The sequence below is a fragment of the Melospiza melodia genome, chromosome 4 (genome assembly GCF_035770615.1).
Source record: "Melospiza melodia melodia isolate bMelMel2 chromosome 4, bMelMel2.pri, whole genome shotgun sequence".
Taxonomy (NCBI): domain Eukaryota; kingdom Metazoa; phylum Chordata; class Aves; order Passeriformes; family Passerellidae; genus Melospiza; species Melospiza melodia.
This window is the reverse complement of record NC_086197.1, coordinates 55752380-55771350: the sequence shown is the minus strand read 5'-3', so window position 1 is coordinate 55771350 and position 18971 is coordinate 55752380. Positions and strand designations below refer to the sequence as shown.

At 44.1% G+C, this 18971-nt stretch overlaps 1 protein-coding gene across 1 annotated transcript; it reads left to right on the top strand.

Moving 5' to 3' along the window:
- Nucleotides 1-650: 650 nt before the first annotated feature.
- On the top strand, nucleotides 651-10102 carry LOC134417436 (cytochrome P450 2D14-like). Its single transcript, XM_063154658.1, has 9 exons — nucleotides 651-1059; nucleotides 3130-3301; nucleotides 4019-4171; nucleotides 4786-4946; nucleotides 5081-5254; nucleotides 7064-7205; nucleotides 7749-7936; nucleotides 8832-8973; nucleotides 9100-10102. The coding sequence occupies exons 1-9, from the start codon at nucleotides 847-849 to the stop codon at nucleotides 9276-9278; spliced, it is 1524 nt and encodes a 507-aa protein (XP_063010728.1). The 5' UTR covers nucleotides 651-846; the 3' UTR covers nucleotides 9279-10102.
- The last annotated feature ends 8869 nt before the right edge of the window (nucleotides 10103-18971 follow it).

Genomic DNA, 18971 nt, shown 5'->3' with positions numbered 1-18971 from the left:
GGAGCACACAGCTGTGCTTTGACTAACTCCATAATTGTGTTGGGATTACTACTGCCCCAAAGGCTGGATATTTGAGGCACCTTGTAATATATGTGACTTCTTCTTGCAGCTGAGCTGTGTTCCACAGAAGCTGAGGGCATTGTGCTGACTGACACTTGGAGTTTGATAAAAACTTTTAATCCTAGAAACATAAATTATTTTTAAAATCTCAGAGGACTGTTCTAAGCTAATTGCTGTAGTAAGTGCTTTCTGTAAGGGAATGTTTGATCTAACTTGAATTCTCTCAAGTTCCAATGGAACCCCCTCTTTAGCCTGCAAAGAGAAACCTGTATGATCTGTGTTTAGGAGCTGCTTCTTCCTTGACTTGCCTGTACTAACAAGAAGGTGACACACATTTAAATAACCCCTTTCCAAATTGTCCCATGAGAATGCAGCAGGACTGGTTCCTTGTGTACTTCTCCTTGTCTGTCAGAGAAGGCAGCCAGGGCTCAGCCAGCCCCGCCCCACTGAAGGCATTGTTAGCACCAGCTGCCACTTTCAGCAGGAACGGAGACCTCTGGGCTCCGGCTTGGAAGAAGAGGAGGAGGAATGTCCCTCATCACCACTCCCCTAAGGCTGAACCTAGCAGAGGAGGAGCTTAGAGGTAGAGCCAAGTTTCACAGTCAAAAGCCAGCAAGTGCAGGGAGAGAGGAGCAGCAGAAAAAGGCAGCGTGAGGAAGAGGAGGAAGCAAGGAGAAAGGAGCAGCTGTAAGGGCAAGAAAGTGAGAGAGGAGAAGAGAAAAGGCAAAAGGAGGCAGCAACAGTCTTGGGTCAAATAGGAAAAACAAAGAGTAGACAGGCTACAAGATGGCATTGCTCCTGTGGCTGGGGTCCCAGCTGTCATCCATCTGGAGCAACATCTCTATACTGGGAGTCTTTCTTACAGTGTTTACTTTACTGCTTGACTTCATGAAGCGCAGAAAGAAGTGGAGCCGTTACCCGCCGGGCCCAGCCTCGCTGCCATTCATCGGGACCATGTTCTCCATTGACTTCCACAACCCTCACCGCTCCTTCGGCCAGGTGAGTGGCAGCCTCTGAGCAAAACCCTCCACATACAATCCACCATGGGCCCAGGAGGGCTGGGTCACACCCTGGCACCAGCTACAGGTACATAACATGGAGAACAGGAATTTTCCTTTCCCCTGAAATTGCTAGAGAGAGCTTTAAGACTAACTAGCAAAAAAAGGTAAAGGAATGTAAAAGTATGCACACAGGATGATAAACATGGCTAGATAAACTGTGCCCCCAGTGACACAATTGTAGAGCTGGCTGCAAGCCTGACCTGTGGTCAGGTCTGGAGGCAAAGGAGCAGGGAGTTGTGCAAACAATGGAAGACAAACAAATATCTGTGTGCTGGGAATGTGGCTGCAGGAATGGCAGGCTTCCCTGGGAGTTACTGAAGCATGCCTGCAGGCATGTGACATTTTCAGTTAAAGAGACCAGCTTGTGGGATTTGCCCCTGCAGCAATGCCCAAAATTAGGGTAGGTTCCTATTCAAATCAGGGTTTTGCTTTCCTGAAAGGGAAAGCCGGGCTTTCACAACCTGCAGCAGATAAAGCACGGGTGTTTTGTGCTTCAGCTTGCAAATTCTAAAGGCCTCTTTTCCAGGACAGCACTGTTCAGCTGCCTATCCAAAACCTGCCAAGTGGAGAAACTAAATACAGCATTTGTATGTAGTTCAAAAGCTTCTCATTTTCAAATCATATCACGTCAGGTCATACTAACCACAGTCTTGACCAGTAATCATTTTTTAATGATGTATTTCTAGTGCCAATGAAGTGCTAATCCCCTTTTCAACCCTACTGCAAATACAGTTTTAGTACTTCAATTCCTTTCAATGCTACAGTGAAGAAATCAAGAATCTTAGCTTTTAAACAAAGAAAAAAAGACAGGAAAAAAAAACTAGAAGAAAATTGTGGGGTATTGCTACTCTTGCACTGTCTTCAAACAATGTGTTTCAGAGCTTTTCTCAGTGTTCCTGACTAGCAGGGGAGCTTTGACCTGCCAACCCAAGAGTCCATGTCCCATTAAAGGGCTTGTCTACCTGGAGAAGGCTTTGCTCCATGGCCAGCTCCCATGGAGCTGACAGGATTCCCTGTGCAGCCATCCTGATTCAGCTTTATGAGGCTCACAGATCACAGCAGATGTAGGGTTCCAGTTACCAGTTGTACTAGATATGTACACTCTTCTCAGGGAGAAAGTTGACCTGGAACTCCAGTGTGGAATTGCCTTTCCCAACCATGTTTCTGGAAACCTGTCTCTGGGTAGATCTTTAGGTACAAATGCATCTTGAAATGCAAATTACATGTCACTTTATTATCAATACTTCCTTCAGCAGAAGTAGACCAACTGAGAACTTACTTAGCCTTTCAGATCAAAAGAAATAGAACCATTAGGAAATAATTCATTATTGAGCATGCAGTCTTTAAATATTCCCACAAAGGTTCTTGACAAAATTAAAAGTACTCGCACAGTGTTCATGACAACAGTTTGGCCAGGGTAGGTGTGTTCTACATTTTTCCACTTACAGGGCATTGATCCTGCTACAGCTGCTGCTTGGCACTGTTTGGAGCTGATACATTGCAAAGTTCAAGGTCAAAGATCAGCTGAAGATCTCTGAAAAAAAGTACCTCAAAGTTCACTCAGTAGTAAATGCCCTAAAGAAAGATATGGTGATATTTCTGATGTTACACTCAGCTCATTTTCAGGGACATGGGAAGCGACTGCCAGAGCCTGGGCCAGCTCTTGGAACTCTCGTGCCACGCCCAGAGTGGGGAACTGCCTCAGTACAGGGATTTACCAGAGGCAGAACCTTTAGAGCCACTCGCTCTAAGGTGCCAGCCACAAGCCATGACACGAACCAGGTTTAAGTGGTTAAAGTGGCAGAGAAGGTTCGGGAATCACGGGCTGGGTTACCATGAGAGGCAGGGAAACAGCTGGGACAAGGGGCGGGGAATGGCATGAGGGACAGCTTTGAGGAAGGGTAACACTAACTCGGGGAGAACATGGGGGTACAACAGAACAAACCACATAACAAAGAATCAAAACATAAATTCAAACCGCAACAGACATGCTTTCTGATCTCGGCAGCTTCAGAAGAAGTTTGGAAACATCTTCAGTCTCCAGAACTGCTGGACCAATGTGGTAGTGCTGAATGGGTATAAAACAGTGAAGGAAGCCCTGGTCCACAAATCAGAGGACTTTGCTGACCGGCCGTACTTTCCAATATACGAACATATGGGCTATGGAAAGAATTGTGAAGGCAAGTCCCATGACAATGGATATTCCTTGATGGCACTAGCAAGGGAAGGATTGGGTAGAGGCAAGATTTTCTCAGTGCAGTGCACCTCTGTGTGTCCCCCTGGTCAGCCTCCTTGCATGTCTGGCACCCTTTGGTGGTGATAAACTTGGATTTGATTAAAGGGGGGCTCCCCTTCATGTCTGTAGTAGAGCTCCAGCAATCACACACTTCTTCAGCTGTGTGGTACATGGTACAACCTTTCTGCCAGCTCCCAACAGCCACAAATTAGTACTTACAGTGCTTATGTAAGACAAAATGCTTATGGAAAATGGTACATGTAAGTTGTTGCAAAAAATATGATAATTTAATTCAAGACAGAGTATTTTCCTACATCCTGCCCACATCACATCCTCAGCTCCTGTGTGGTGGCACATGCTGCTACCCAGTTCACACAAGCTATGGGAACAATGCTGAATGTTTTGGAGAGGTGATTCCTTTATCCTTAGCAGCCCTTGTTGATCCCTTTGAATCCCCCTGCACCTTTGCCAGCCATGCACAAGCTTTAGAAGGTGCAGTGATCCTTTTCTGAATTGCTGTCTGAACAAGCTGCACAAGGTCAGACTGTTTCATCTATCCATACAGACCTGTACCTCCAGACTCACAATTGCTGTTCTCCAGCACCATTCACTTGATGTACAAGCCAAATATCTGACATTTCTTGCTCATCCACAATTCCAGGGATTGTTGTAGCAAGATATGGGCACGTCTGGAAGGAGCTAAGGAGATTTGCACTCTCTACGCTGAGGAACTTTGGGATGGGAAAGAAATCCCTGGAGGAGCGAGTGGTAGAGGAAGCTGGATTTCTTTGTTCTGAAATCAAGTCTGAAGAAGGTTTGTGACATCCACAAGGATGGGGAAATCACAGGAAAAGGCCATACAGTGATGCAGAGAGGAGTAATGCTACAGCTACTGCTGTTTGCATGCAGGGCTCTCTTCCCATGCAAATGCAGTATTCCTAGTCTATGTGCCCTCCTTGGAGCCTCTTCTGCTTTACACAGTGGGGCTACTGTAACACTAATCCATTTGAATCAGTAAACAAATAGGAAATTAGAAAGAGAGAGGTAAAACAGAGTTATTCCCAGAGCTCAGTAACTCTACTTGATGAGGTTTAGTGGAACATACTGATATTATCACATGCAATAAAAGTGCAGCTGAGAGTTGACAGCCTGTCATCCAGACACAGAACAAAGAGTTACCTGTCAAGTCACAGAACAGCCCCACAGCTCAGTTTATCTTGGGAATTTTCTTCTTTAAACATAGAGCAAGTAAGTATTAATAAGAATGAGATTATTTCACTTCCTAGAGTGAGTGATGCTTTGAGTGGTTTGGGGCATTTTCTCCTGGTATCATCAAGGTGGCATTTGTGTATTCTCACTGCTGACAGATGAGGTTCAGCACTTTGGTGTTGCTGAGCTTCATGGCTTGGTCTCCATTTCCATTTTCAGGTAAATCTTTTGATATACATGTTCCCTTAAATAATGCTGTCAGCAACATGATCTGCCACATTGTCTTTGGAGACCGTTTTGACTATGGTGATGAGACATTCAAGAAGCTGTCACGGTTATTTCAAAATTCCTTGGATGAAGAAACTGGATTCCTGCCTCAGGTAAGCCACAAGCTGTAAAAAGATGCCCTCTATTACTTCAGAGAATTGTGTTTTCCTAATTTTTCTTTTTTTGCATCATGTAATAAGTATCTCCTCTCTCTTTCTTTATCCCTTCTTTGGTTCTCACACCCCAGCTTCTTAACGTGGTGCCCATTTTGGTGCGGATCCCTGGAGTGGCACAAAACATCTTTCGAGCACAAAAGGAGTTCATGGACTTCATAGATGAGGCCATAGATAAACATGTGAAGACCTGGGACCCTGCTTACACCCGAGATATCACGGATGTATTTTTAAAGGAAATGGAGAAGGTAGGGTGATACTAGCAGACCCTATAGGATCAGGAGTAGTTTCTTTGCCAGTTCAAACCTGTGAAGCTGACTTTCCTCCTAGAGCTGCACAAAACCTCTTACCAACTAATTTCCTACTTTTTCATTCCATGCTGTATCTTGAGAAGAAAGGTATTCTTCATGCCGGAAGCTCTTTTATTGTCTTAGGACACCATGTTATCTATTGATGTTCTTGTTTCCATTTCCTGCCTTCACACTTCCTTCAGAATTTAGGAACTTCCTTCCTTCCAGCCTACAAAAATATGAAGGCTTCTAAAAGGCAATAATTGAGAATTCACTATTTGTCCTAAGTTTGCACCAGGGAACAAGTCAGCATGCAAAGTTCTGTGTAATGTCAGCGCCTCAATGACTGATGCCTCAAGATCAGTCAAAAACTGGAGCAACAGACTGACTTTTTGAAGTCATTGCCCCATCCATAGGCTGCCTTTAAACCAAGATATGATTTGAAACCAGTGTCTCCTTTGGGATATATATATATATTTGAATTGCTTGCTAAGAACTCATTTGCTAGATCTCAGAGGAAGGCTTAAATTCTGAACTTCACTGAAATTAAAAGGAGTCTTTCTTTGAATTCAGTCAGGCACAACGTCAGTATAAAGTTAAAGATATTTGGGTTGGCCTGTCCATCTGCCATATGTTTCTGCGCATGGATTCACTGCATTTCAAGTGCCAGAGGAGCCATATTACCAAATTCTGCTTGCAAATCACTTCCCCCATCCAAGTCCTCAGACTGCACTGCTGCTCTGCATTACAAACCCTGCCGTGCTGTGGGGATCGGGCACCTCCAGCCCATGGGCAGAGCAACGTGACCCACGTTACTCTGCACTGAGCAGTACAGCCTGGGGGTGGGTGCTGCCTCTTGTCACATCTCTCTTCTGTTCACTAACATCACCTGAAAGCCAGTCTGATAAATCCCTCTCCTGAGTTAACTTGGGTCAAGTCCATCCCAAACTCCCTTGTCTGAGATCTTTTCTTGGAATAACTGTGAGTCTTAAATGCATTATTAATTGCTATCCATATTACAACAGCATCTAAATATACAGAGTAACTTAACAGAAGCTAGTCCCTAGGAAAGGGAAGTATAGAGAGGATTAGAAAAGACAAGCAGGTGAACTCATGCAGAGAGCTTGTCATATCTCATATGCTAACAAATTTGAGCTCAATTAGCATTTGGATGGGAGACCAGTTTTGCTAGAAGTGGTGTTGCAGATTTAGTAGGAAGCAATAATCCTTTAACCTGATAGCCCTGATCCTTGTTTTTTTTATTTTTCAGTAGTAAGAAAACACCAGGGCAGGAGCAGCGAGAATCTGTAATGCATATCTAGAGATAACCCACTTAAAATAATGCTAATTTTGCATTTGCCACATCAATGAAGCCTCCTCTCTCCTCTGTGGCTTTTACCATCTGATCAAACCTGAATAAGTGTGCTCCACTTCCTCTGGGGGAAGATGTTACAGTGAGTGGCAAGGGCCTGCTGTCTGTTTGAGCTGAAGGCACAAGGTGTTTACATCTGTCCTGAAGGCAGGAGTAGTATTCTTCTCTGAGTATGATGGAAGTGGTTGAGGGCCTTCAAATACAGGAGGAAACGGAGCTACAAAGTACATCACTCATGCTCAGACTGTTGCTTGTGCTGTAGGCCGGTCTACCAATAAAAAGCAGGAACACACGCTAAAAAATGGATCTAGTGCTTCTCAGCACTTCTCTGGACAGTGATCTTCTTCCCCAGCAATTACTGCAGTTCAGATCACCCACTTTTTTGCTCTCCACAGGGTAAGGCAGCTGAAGAGAATGGTTTCCAGTATAACAACCTTCGTCTGGTTGTTGCAGATTTGTTTATAGCTGGTTCTGAGACCACCTCCACCACTCTCCGGTGGGCATTGCTGTACATGCTTCTCCACCCAGAAATACAGAGTAAGTCAGAAACTTACCTGCAGAAATGGAGCCTCTTCCCTTCAAGAGTCATTTCTCCACAAGGATTTTGCAATCAGGAACAGCTTTGATGACTGTTGGTCTAGCAGAAACAGAGGAGAAACACTTCCCAAACAGCTTTTCTGGCAGGAGGTAGCCGTGATAAAAAGACTGAAGTTTGAAGGGCAAGTTTGCTCTTGCCTTCACTTTGAGGGCTTCATCTGGGGACTGGCTGAGGTCAGTGTAGGCTCTTCCAATATTTGGAACAGATGCTGATTGGTTTAAATTCTCTAATGCTGCTTGTCCAAGCTGGATAGAGGAGGGGTAAGGTAGCATATCAAGTGGCAAGGCCTTAATAAGGGTGCTATGAGCAAAGAACAGTTATACATAGCCACTGATCAACTGAAAAATGCCTTCCTGTCTAAAACAGCTGGTCCTGTTCTCACACAGTGCTTACAATCTCCTGTAGCCAGTCTTCCTTCAGCTTGTACCACCTGCCTCTGGTTCTCCAAGGGTCCTCTAATTCTTTATCTCTTCTGCTTTCAGGTAAGGTCCAGGCAGAGATTGATAGAGTGATTGGCAGAGAGAGACCGCCCAGCATGATGGACCAAGCAAGCATGCCTTACACTAATGCTGTGATCCATGAAGTGCAACGCTGTGGGGATATTGTTCCTATTGGAGTACCTCACATGACATACCGGGACACCGAGTTGCAAGGCTTCTTTATTCCCAAGGTGACCGTGACCACACAAGCAACACAGCAACCTCTCCTTTTGCAGCTGCCATGCGGGGTGTGGATGATCCCATCCAACCCTGCAGCATTTCACTTCCAGCCCCAATTACAGTCACTGCTGAGCACTAAAATAGGACGTTTTGCAATGCTAAATTCAGGCCGATGGTCACATCTGTGTTCTAGGCTCACACTTGTTGTATGGGAACACAACTGCAGTGGCAGCTCAGTGCAAAGGTTTCCTTTCCTCTCAATGAACCGTGGTATTCACTGCCTGTCAGAAGCAGCCTAACCGACTCTCTGGAGGCACTGAACACCAGCTTACTGGCTTTCCTGAGATGCTAGCAGTCCAATTCTAATCTCTGAAGCTACTCAGATGCCATTGGCATTCAGACCAGTTTCATTGTGACCAGCAGCTGCCCTGGCAGCAGTGGCAGAATTTAAGCCTGGGATTTTTTTGTAGCCGTGTGGTATCTCCTCTGATTTAGAACCTTGACATGTGAAACAGGAAAGCTTTGCAACTTTCCCTGGTCCGTGCAAAAGTTGGGCTTTGAAGTCTGTCAGTCAGCTTGCTTTATCTCTGCAGCTATAAAACAAGTCAAGGAGGATCTGAGAAGCAGAGGCTGTTTCCACTGTGTAACCGTGAAATTGGCATTTGCACGCTACAGCCTCTGTAAGACTACAAATTGCAAAAGTTCAGGTGCTTCAGAGTGTAGGGCAGGCACCAAATGCCATTGGAAAAGGGCCTTGCTTTACCTCTGCTTCAAATAAGATGCAGAAGTGGAAATGGGGGCTATTAGTTGGCAGTCAGGGACTAAAGAGGAACCAGCACTGTTCTGTTGTGCCACGATAATGCTGCTGGTCTCACTTAAGTTGTTTCCTCTTGTGGGGGAGTGCAGGGGACGACAATCATCACCAACTTGTCTTCAGTGCTGAAGGATGAGACAGTCTGGGAGAAACCAAACGAGTTTTACCCTGAACACTTCCTGGATGCAAAGGGGCAGTTTGTGAAACCAGAGGCCTTCCTGCCCTTCTCAGCAGGTAAATCTGAGGGGAGGATCCAGCTGCAGGTCAGAAGCACAGCTGGAGGGTGATCTGATCCCCCCACGGCAATTCCGGCATCGATTATTGCCCTCTCTGACACACTTCCTCTTCCCTTTCTTGCAGGTCGCCGTGCCTGTCTGGGAGAACAGCTAGCCAGGATGGAGCTCTTTCTCTTCTTTACCACTCTCCTGCAGAAATTCACTTTTGTGCTCCCTGAGGACCAGCCCAGGCCACGGCAGGACGGTCACTTTGCACTCACCAACTCTCCACACCCATACCTGCTGCGAGCTCTCCCAAGATAGGTGCACACCACTCCCCTTTCACTGACAGACCACCACTGTCCAAACTCTGTCAGGAACATTGCAGGTCTAGGCAGGATCGTGCCACGTTCAATCTCAAGTCTCTGCAGAAGGCCACAGCTGTGTAAAGTAAGGATCTAGGCCAGCATCTTGTTGAGCTTAATTCCAATTGTGCTTCTTGAATCAGACAAGAGAACTTCAGCTTCAACAACAAAGTGACATTACAATGTAGTTTCAGCATAGTGCTTCTGGAAAATCTTACCATCCAGGACATTCATGTCCCCTTCATTCCTTCCTGTTTATTACACACTTCTGTGTGTTGAACAAATATTGCATTGTCTTCATTTCTAGCCTCAAAGAAAGTAAGTTTTAATCCTGACAGCCCTTATGTCACACTATATCTCCAGTAGGAGTCAATACCAAGGAGTACATAAATAATCCAGATGGTGTTTTAGCCACAGAAGAAGGTCATTTGTGAAATACAGAAATTTCCATAAATATATTTAAAGATAAATCCTGGTGTTTAGATTTATTATCTCATTCAATTAATTTTTTTTTATTTTTGGCATTACATAAAGTCAGCTCTTGGACAGGTTTGGAACTCACCTTGGGATGGAGTTAACACTGTTTGAAACTGTATGGCCACAGATTTCAGAGCTGCCTCTCTCTTTCTTCTTGCAATATCCCTGACAAATTGTTTGCAAGATATAAAGATATGTTGATGTTTAAATTAGAAGTTGCCCACTTACCATATCTAAAGAGACAGTAGCACAAAGGAGCTCCTACATATAACCACCACTAAAAAAAATAAATAAATCTGATATCAAGTGCACGTGTGGAGTAGTAATTTTGTGTAATAGTAATTTTGGAAGCTATGAAAGCTATGGAATTATGCATATACTTACTAACAAAATTAAGATTTGAACTTCAGCAGGAACTGCACATTTGCACATTTATGCTTTTCATCAACAAAATAACTTGAAAGAATAAAAGTGTGCGAAATCTCCTTTCTCACCCCTCCTCTTTCTGGTTGCCTCAGTCCAGCTGTGCTCCTGCCTCAGATACTCACCTGAGATTTCTCTCCTCACACCCAGCACCTTCCCCTTTCAAGATCATTTCAGTGTTACTTTTCTGATCTGTTCAGTGACACCAAACTGCATGTGTTCAGATTTATAGGGGCCAGCACATTCCCCAGTGTGTTTAAAGGGAACTTAACTTTGGAGAGGTTCCGGCACTCGCTTATTTGGATAAAACGTGGGTATAGCTAAAGTAGGGAGTGTCTTTTCCAGCATGCAAGAGTGACTGAGAGAAAGTCCACCTGCCTGACCGAACAGCAGCCGATTGCGGCGTTCCAGGGCAAAGGGAACAAATGGCTCGCTCCAAATCACAGCCCCAGCCCTGCCCTGAGGGAGGAGCGGGCTCTGAGGGGCGGGGCAGACCCACGGCCTCAGGAGGCGGGGCCTGGTGTGGGCCCAGCCAGCAGCTGCTCCGCCCCTTGCAGCACAGTGACTGGGTGATTGGCGTTTCTTCTGACCAATTGAATAGGAGGCAGCCGGCCCAAAAGGCTGGAGTAGCCGCTCAGCCGGCCAATAGGAGCAGCTGCCTTGCCCTGTGCACTCCCATGGGCTGTGGGGAAGGTGGCACTGGCATCAAGATGGCGGTGGCTGGCAATGGGGTGGTGTCGACTGCCGTGAAGCCGATCTTCAGCCGGGACCTGGGCGAGGCGAAGCGGTGCATCAGGGAGCTGTAACCGGGCCTGATATCACAAGGTGTCCAACACGGGTAGACTATGTCCTAGGTTACAATATAAAGATGTATTATTTCCCCATCCTCAAGAGCTGTTGAAATCAGGCGGGGCATTGTTTTTTCGTTATCTCCTGTTAATGGACCCATCAATGCCTTGCCACATGACTCAGAGATAGCTCCTTCAGGAGTCATTTCTGCCTAATGGGTAATCAAGGACCCACTGCATTACTCATGGAATGATATCAGCCCATTGTGAGATGCTCTGTCCAGAGGGGAGGAGCTAAACATCCCCACCTGGATATAATCTGGAGTTTGGGACAGAATAAGCTGCCCTTACCCACTATCAGAACACAAGAGCTACCAGATCTTTTCCACAGGATCACTACTTCCAACAAGACCATTTCATCTGGACTGCTACCACCACCCTAACTAGCAGAGTGTCGGGTTGTATTCTGACTCAGTCAGTGTTTTTTTTCTTTTGTATTATTGCATGTATTTTGGTTGTTTTCCTTTTTTCCCCCTTTTCTTAATAAATTGTATTTCTGACCTGGAGTCTCTCACTGGCTTTGCTTTCAAACCAGAACATCATTTTGGTGCCCAATATGGGGCACCAAAGTACTAAGAAAAGTAATGATAGTGGAACCCTGGAAAAAGTTAAAGATAGAATCTAAAAATGTTAGGCTTTGTGCTTTCCCAGATCAACTGCACCTGTGTAAGCAGTATGATAAATTATATAATTGTTAGATGTGATGATTGTTTAGTAATTAAATGTAATTATTATGTAACCATAAGAAGAATAGTGAGAAACTATGTTGGAAATTCAGAGAGGGGCTAAATTTATGTATACAATAGAACAGTATAAGTTTAATAATTAACATGAAAGTTATGTAACAATAAAGTATAAAACATGATCATTTTGGATGTATGGTCGGAATCAGATTTGGCTTGAATATACCCCGATTCCCAGAGCTCTTAATAAAAAGCACCGCATATAGTCCCCGTGATTATGTGTTTTTGAACGCTAACATTTTGGCGAACCCAGACGAGACCCTTGTGAGTGCTGCTGTGTGAGTTCACGACTCGATCACGCTCCAGCCGGCAACGAGGGATTCTCGGGGAGCCCATCGGCCGCGACTGCTTCCGCTGCTCACAAACGTCCCCAGGAGAAAAGTAAGGTGCTTTTTACTTTGGTTTTGGGTGCCTGACAATAAGACGCAGCGAAAGCTACGCTTGGTTGGGCTAAAGGAATTCCTGTTGGTACAAGCCTAGGCGCCGTTCCGTAAGACAATCACGAAAGCGTTGCGGGGTCAGCATTCGTGGTATTTTTGAAATGGAGAAACTTAAAGGGATTTTGGGCAGTAACACCCCTATCCTGCAAAATTCTCCTTTGGGGTGCTTATTAGCACATTGGAAACAAGGTAACTTTGGGGAAGAATTACGTAAAACTAAGTTGATTGATCATTGTAATTCATGGTAGCCAGAATATGCCTTGGAGAACGGTGAAAAATGGCCAAAATATGGTACTCTGCAATATAACACTATTTTGCGGTTAATGTCATTTTGTAAACAAGAAGGAAAATGGGATGAAGTCCCATATGTTGATCTGTTTTTCTACTTATGGGGAAAGCCAGAATGGCAGGATGAATGTGAATTATTAGTGGTTAAAACATCTGCAAAGTGTGGGGTTTGTGAGGAACGTTGTTTAGAACACTTGGCGTTAAGAGAAAGCTTGAGTTGGGAAAATTATACAGATATTGATTTACAAGTAGCTCCAATAGGAACAAGAGACCCTAACCCTATCCCACCTGTTTCATCTGTCCCTATCCCACTACCTGCTCCTCACCCACCTAGTCCTGAACCTGTCTCGTCTAGTACACCTTTCCCTCTTTATCCTTCTCTCCCATCATCACCCGATCCCTCTTCCTCGGAAGATGAGCAAAACCTAACTGTGATAGAAAGGAGAAAGAGGTACGCAACTGAGAAAGATAGTAATGGTAATGAATCAGTGACCCCAATAGCCCATAGAACCCGGAGTCGGTCAAATCTTGCTCCAGTTGTGCATAGAAAAGGCATAAGCAAACAAAAACCGACTGTGATTGCCCCCTTGCGACAAGGTAGTGGAGTGGAAGGGCCAGTATTTGTAAAAGTGCCTTTTTTCCTGGCAGACTTAGTTATTTGGAAACAGTCAGCTGGAACTTATAGAGAAAATCCTGATAAAGTGGCACGTGTAGTAAAAATAGTTATGAAAACTCAAAATCCTGACTGGGATGACATACAAGTAATATTAGATACTCTGATGGATTCTACTGAAAAAGAAATGGTACTTAAGGCGGCCAAAGAGAGGGCAAAAGAAGATATTAGAAATGGGCTGGTAACAGGGAATTTAGATGTGAATTTCCCAATTGAGGATCCAAATTGGGACCCTAATTTATTTTGCGATATGAGGAAATTACAGAAATATAAAGAGTGGATCCAAGTAGGAGTTCAGAACGCTGTGCCCAAAACTATAAATTGGTCCAAACTATATGAGGTTCGACAGGAAAAGGAGGAATCTCCCACTGCGTTTTTGGAGAGGCTTAAGGAGGTAGCAAGGAAATATACAGACCTCCAAATGGATACAGAGCAAGCAAAGGTTCAGCTCGCTCTCATATTCTTTGGCCAATCACAGGATGACATTCGTAGAAAATTGCAAAAATTAGAAGGGGAAGAATTAAGGAATTTGGATAAGTTACTTGAGATTGCTTGGAAGGTATATAACAATCGGGAAAAAGAAGCTAGTAAAAGGCAGCAGCAGAATCTTTTGGCAGTAATACAGGGGAAAGGGAACCCAAATTTCAGGGGGCGTAACAGGAATGGTCGGGGTAGGAGACCAGTTACCCAGGGGTTAAGCTTGAATCAATGTGCGTATTGTAAGCAGGAGGGGCATTGAAAGCGAAATTGTCCAAGTTTGAATAACCAGTTTGACCAGGGCAGTCAGTTCCAGCAGGCTACCAAGGAGATGGTCCTGGGGGAGTATACCAGCTGACTAGATGTAGAACCGGTAGAACAAGTTAAGGAACCTGTTGTAAATATACAGTTAGGGCATAAAGAGGTCAGATTTCTAATAGATACGGGAGCTACTTTTTCTATATTGAATGATTTGCAAGGACAAATTGGGGACAAGGAAACGCCAATAGTCGGCGCTACAAGGAAAGAGGAAAAATGGCCTTTCCTGCAACCCCTAGATTTGTGTTATGAAAACAAGACTATAACACACGAATTTTTATATGTACCTGAGTGTCCAATTCCGCTTTTAGGGAGAGATTTGCTAGCGAAACTTGGTGCGGTAATAACCTTTGAAAATGGAGAGCTTATAATGAAAATACCTGAATCAAAGATGGGACAGATAGTAATGATCAAAGAAAAACCTGTCCCCTCTATCCCTAGGGAGGTAGAAGATGCAGTGATTCCCTCTGTATGGGAGACAGATATACCAGGGAAATCTAAATTGGCACAACCAGTGCATGTAGAGTTAAAAGAAGGGGCAAGGGCTGTACAAGTCAAACAATATCCCATAAAACCAGAAGCATGGCAAGGAATAGTAAAGATTATTGAGAAATTCTTGAAATACCAAATTTTAGAAGAATGTGAATCAGAATTTAATACACCAATATTTCCAGTAAAGAAGCCAAACGGAGAATATAGATTAGTGCAGGATTTGAGAGCAATAAATAAAATAACAAAAGACATTTATCCAGTGGTAACAAATCCTTATACATTGCTAACATCCGTAAAGGAGATATATAAATGGTTTACCGTAATTGATTTAAAAGATGCCTTTTTCTGCATCCCCCTTGACAAAGAAAGTAGGAAACTGTTTGCCTTTGAGTGGGAAAACCCAGGGAACGGAAGAAAGACCCAGCTCACCTGGACAAGACTTCCACAAGGCTACAAGAACTCACCGACCCTATTCGGAAACCAACTGGCAAAGGAACTGGAGATTTGGACCAAAAATGGGCAAGTACCAAGAGACCAATACTTATTATTGCAGTATGTTGATGATATACTAATTGCTACAGAAGAAAAAGCAACCTGTATAAAGGTAACCATTGAGATTTTAAATTCACTGGGAATGGGAGGCTATAAAGTATCCAGAGGAAAGGCACAAATCGCACAACAGACTGTGATTTACCTGGGATGTGAAATTTCACAAGGGCAAAGAAAACTAGGTACTAACCGTATCCAAGCTATTTGTGCGATTCCAGAGCCCCAGAATTTACGTGAGCTGCAAGTCTTCCTCGGGATGGCAGGATGGTGTCGCTTGTGGATCATGGACTATGGACTGATTGTGAAACCCCTGTATGAAGCTCAGAAGAGGCAGCCATTCACCTGGGGCAAACCACAGAAGGAAGCCTTCCTAAAATTAAAGGAAGCATTGACAACTGCTCCAGCACTAGGGTTACCTGATCTGTCTAAAGATTTTCAGCTGTTTGTACATGAAAGGCTACGCCTAGCACTAGGAGTCCTGACCCAACGTCTGGGAAGCTGGAAAAGGCCGGTGGGCTACTTTTCCAAACAACTCGTCAACATAAGTGCCAGGTGGCCCCCATGTCTGCGGGCAGTCACAGATACTGTGATCCTGATACAAGAAGCCAGGAAACTTACTATGGGAAGGCACATAGATGTCTATGTACCACACATGGTAACCACTGTCTTAGAACAAAAGGGGGGCCATTGGCTCTCTCCCAGCAGGATGATGAAATTCCAGGTAGTTCTGACTGAGCAGGATGATGTCACATTAAAAACAACTAACCTTTTGAATCCAGCTTTGTTCCTAGGTACCACAACTGAAGAAGGCCCATTAGAACACGACTGTGTAGAAGTAATAGAGTAGACCTATTCAGCAAGAGAAGACCTGAAAGACGTCCCACTAGAGCAGCCGGAGTGGGAGCTGTTTACAGACTGGAGCAGCTTCGTGGAAAACGGAACCAAATACGCTGGATATGCGGTAACAACAGTCAATACAGTAGTGGAGGCAAAGGCATTACCACCAAATACATCTGCCCAGAAGGCAGAACTGGTTGCTTTAACCAGGGCACTAGAATTAAGTGAAGGGAAAAAGGTAAATATCTGGACTGACTCAAAATATGCTTTTGGAGTGGTGCATGTACACGGAGCACTGTGGAAAGAAAGAGGACTGTTATCTTCTCGGGGTACGCACATTAAACATCAGGATGCAGTCCTGCAATTGATAAAGGCAGTACAAAAACCTGAACAAGTGGCAATCATACACTGCAAAGCACACCAATCAGGAAACTCCAAAATCTGTGAGGGAAATCGAAAGGCAGACTGGGCAGCCCGACAGGTTGCTCGAGAGGTACAAACAACAATGGCATTGATACCTTTGAAGCTTAATGTATCCCAATTCAATTTGCCTCCAAAACCAAAATATTCAGTAGAAGATAAGAGACTGGCGCGTTTGCTAAATGCACAAAAGAATTCAGAGGGATGGTATGTGACTGCACAAGGACAAATAGTGGTACCCCCCCTTGATAATGAGAGAAGTTCTACAAATTAAACATAACAAATGTCACTGGGGAGCAGAGGCATTGGTAAAATTGCTAAAGCAGAGTTTAATTTCAGTACGATGTTAACAATGGCAAAATCAGTAATGTCAAAATGTGATATCTGCTTGAAAAACAACCCAGTGGCCAGGCGACAGGCACAGTTAGGAAGAATTTGGATAGGAATAGAGCCAAGAGACTACTGGCAGGTAGATTTTGTAGAACTACCAAGAACTCGAGGATACAAATACCTGTTAGTGGGGGTTGACACATTCTCTGGGTGGCCAGAAGCCCTTCCCTGTTGCACGAACCAAGCAAAGGAAACAGTTAAGTGGTTGCTACAGGAGATTATTCCCAGATTCTGGGTACCCCTAGGGTTATCATCAGATAGGGGACCCCATTTCATAGCTACAGTAGTAAGAGAGGTAAGTAGATTGCCGGGGATAAATTGGGACCTCCACACACCGTGGAGACCCCAGTCAAGTGGACAGGTAGAGAGGATGAATCAGACACTAAAAAGGCAAATCAGTAAAATATGCCAAGAAGCCAAATTGCAGTGGCCCCAGGCTTTGCCAATAGCACTGTTGAGGATTCGGATAAAGCCTAGGAGTGGGATGTCAGTCAGTCCTTATGAGATATTGTATGGGAAACCATATGAATCTCCTGAGCCTAACCCTAATGTACATGTCACAGGAAAGCAGGAAGTGTATAATTATGTTCTGTCTCTTGGGAAAACTTTAGCTCGGCTCCGGAGTATCCTCGTGTGGAATAGACCACTGACTCTCGAGAACCCAGTTCATAAGATACATCCAGGAGACGAGGTGTACATCAAGAACTGGAACGAGGAACCGCTGAAAGAAAAGTGGAGTGAACCCCATCAGGTACTACTGACCACCTTTACAGCAGTCAAAGTAGCCGGCGTAGACCCCTGGATTCACTATACCCGAGTGAAGAAAGTCCATCCTGGATCACAGACTGTATAAACTCTGGAATGAACAAAGGCTGCAGATAAGACGTGTTTAATTGCTTTCAGAATGCTATCAGTAATTGTGCTAACATTATGGTTATTAATATCTTTGGGATGTGGAATGCAAAATGATCAACTAACCACTCTTCATTCTAGAATGAAGAGAGAGGTACAAACGGAAACACAGGTGATAAAGGTTTCTAATGCAGTTCGGGCTGAGAATGTAATGATTGGATTAGTCAAAGATTTTGCCAAAATGCAAAACACCAGTCGAATAACTGCCTGTCTGCCAATACCAAAGGCAGCAGGAGACCCAGTAAATTGGGGAATCATAACATCAAAACTACCTGAAATACAAAAGACCAAAACAATTACATGTAAACAGGTACCCGAATCAAGGCAAGTTACAGAAACCACTCTGGTATGGGAATGTGAGGCCAAGGATAGGAAAGATCAGATAGAACCTTGGGACAGTGTGTGGTCTGTGAGTATTCTTCAAAGATTCCAAAATATGGCAAACACCCCTTGGTGTATTAAGTGGGAAGGCTCCAAGAATGAAACAGATCCAGCAATAACGAACACTGACACTAGTAGCAGAACGAAGGCAGACAAAGTAAGTTGGTGGGCATGTAATAAAACTTACGACTGCACTTCAGATGATGAAGAAATAAAACAGATGCCACCCCTGGCAATAGCCCTACAAATTGGTTGTGTTTGCAGAGGGATTAAACATAAACAAGGCAGAGTGAATTATAGAGTAATTATAGCGTGTACCAAGGTTCAATCCGAAGTCCAGGACAATTTGTATGGGCAGCAAGTGATGGTACCTGGACAACACATCTGCCTGTAGATGGGAAAGTAAAGGAGATTACTTTAGGCCTCCCAACCTTATGTCCAATTTGGAAAAAGTCCCCATTTAATGGAAAACATGAACTTCTGCAGATAAGAGCAAGACGAGAAGTTCTAGACAATGAAAATCCAGATGACACTTGGCAAGAACCCTCTAGTGGAGTGAAATTTGGATGGGCCCTAGAGTCATTGCTTGGTCCTATAGCAAACTATAAGAGTAGAGAGATGCTATACAAACTTACAGGTCAGGTAGGTAGACTGGCAAGAGTCACCCAGGAAGGATTTAAAGAATTAAATATACAATTACAAGCCACCACAAAAATGACTTTACAAAATCGATTAGCCCTAGATATGTTACTCCTGAAAGAGCATGGAGTATGTAGATTCTTAAAGGGACAAGTTGATCATTGCTGAGTTCATATCCCAAATGTAACTGCAGATGTAGAATATGACATCAATCAGTTGAAACAAATAGAGCATGAAGCACAAGAAGAGCAAAAGGATTTGGCTACAAGCTGGTTAGGAAAAATCTTTAAAGGATTAGGGTGGAATGTGAGTTCATGGATTAAATCTATCATTGAGAGTATGATA

Coding starts and splice junctions, on each gene's coding strand:
- LOC134417436 (XM_063154658.1), top strand. CDS start 847: ATGGCATTGCTCCTGTGGCTGGGGTCCCAGCTGTCATCCATCTGGAGC. Junction 4,172..4,785: donor TGAAATCAAGTCTGAAGAAG/GTTTGTGACATC, acceptor TTCCATTTTCAG/GTAAATCTTTTGATATACAT. Junction 8,974..9,099: donor CTTCCTGCCCTTCTCAGCAG/GTAAATCTGAGG, acceptor CCTTTCTTGCAG/GTCGCCGTGCCTGTCTGGGA.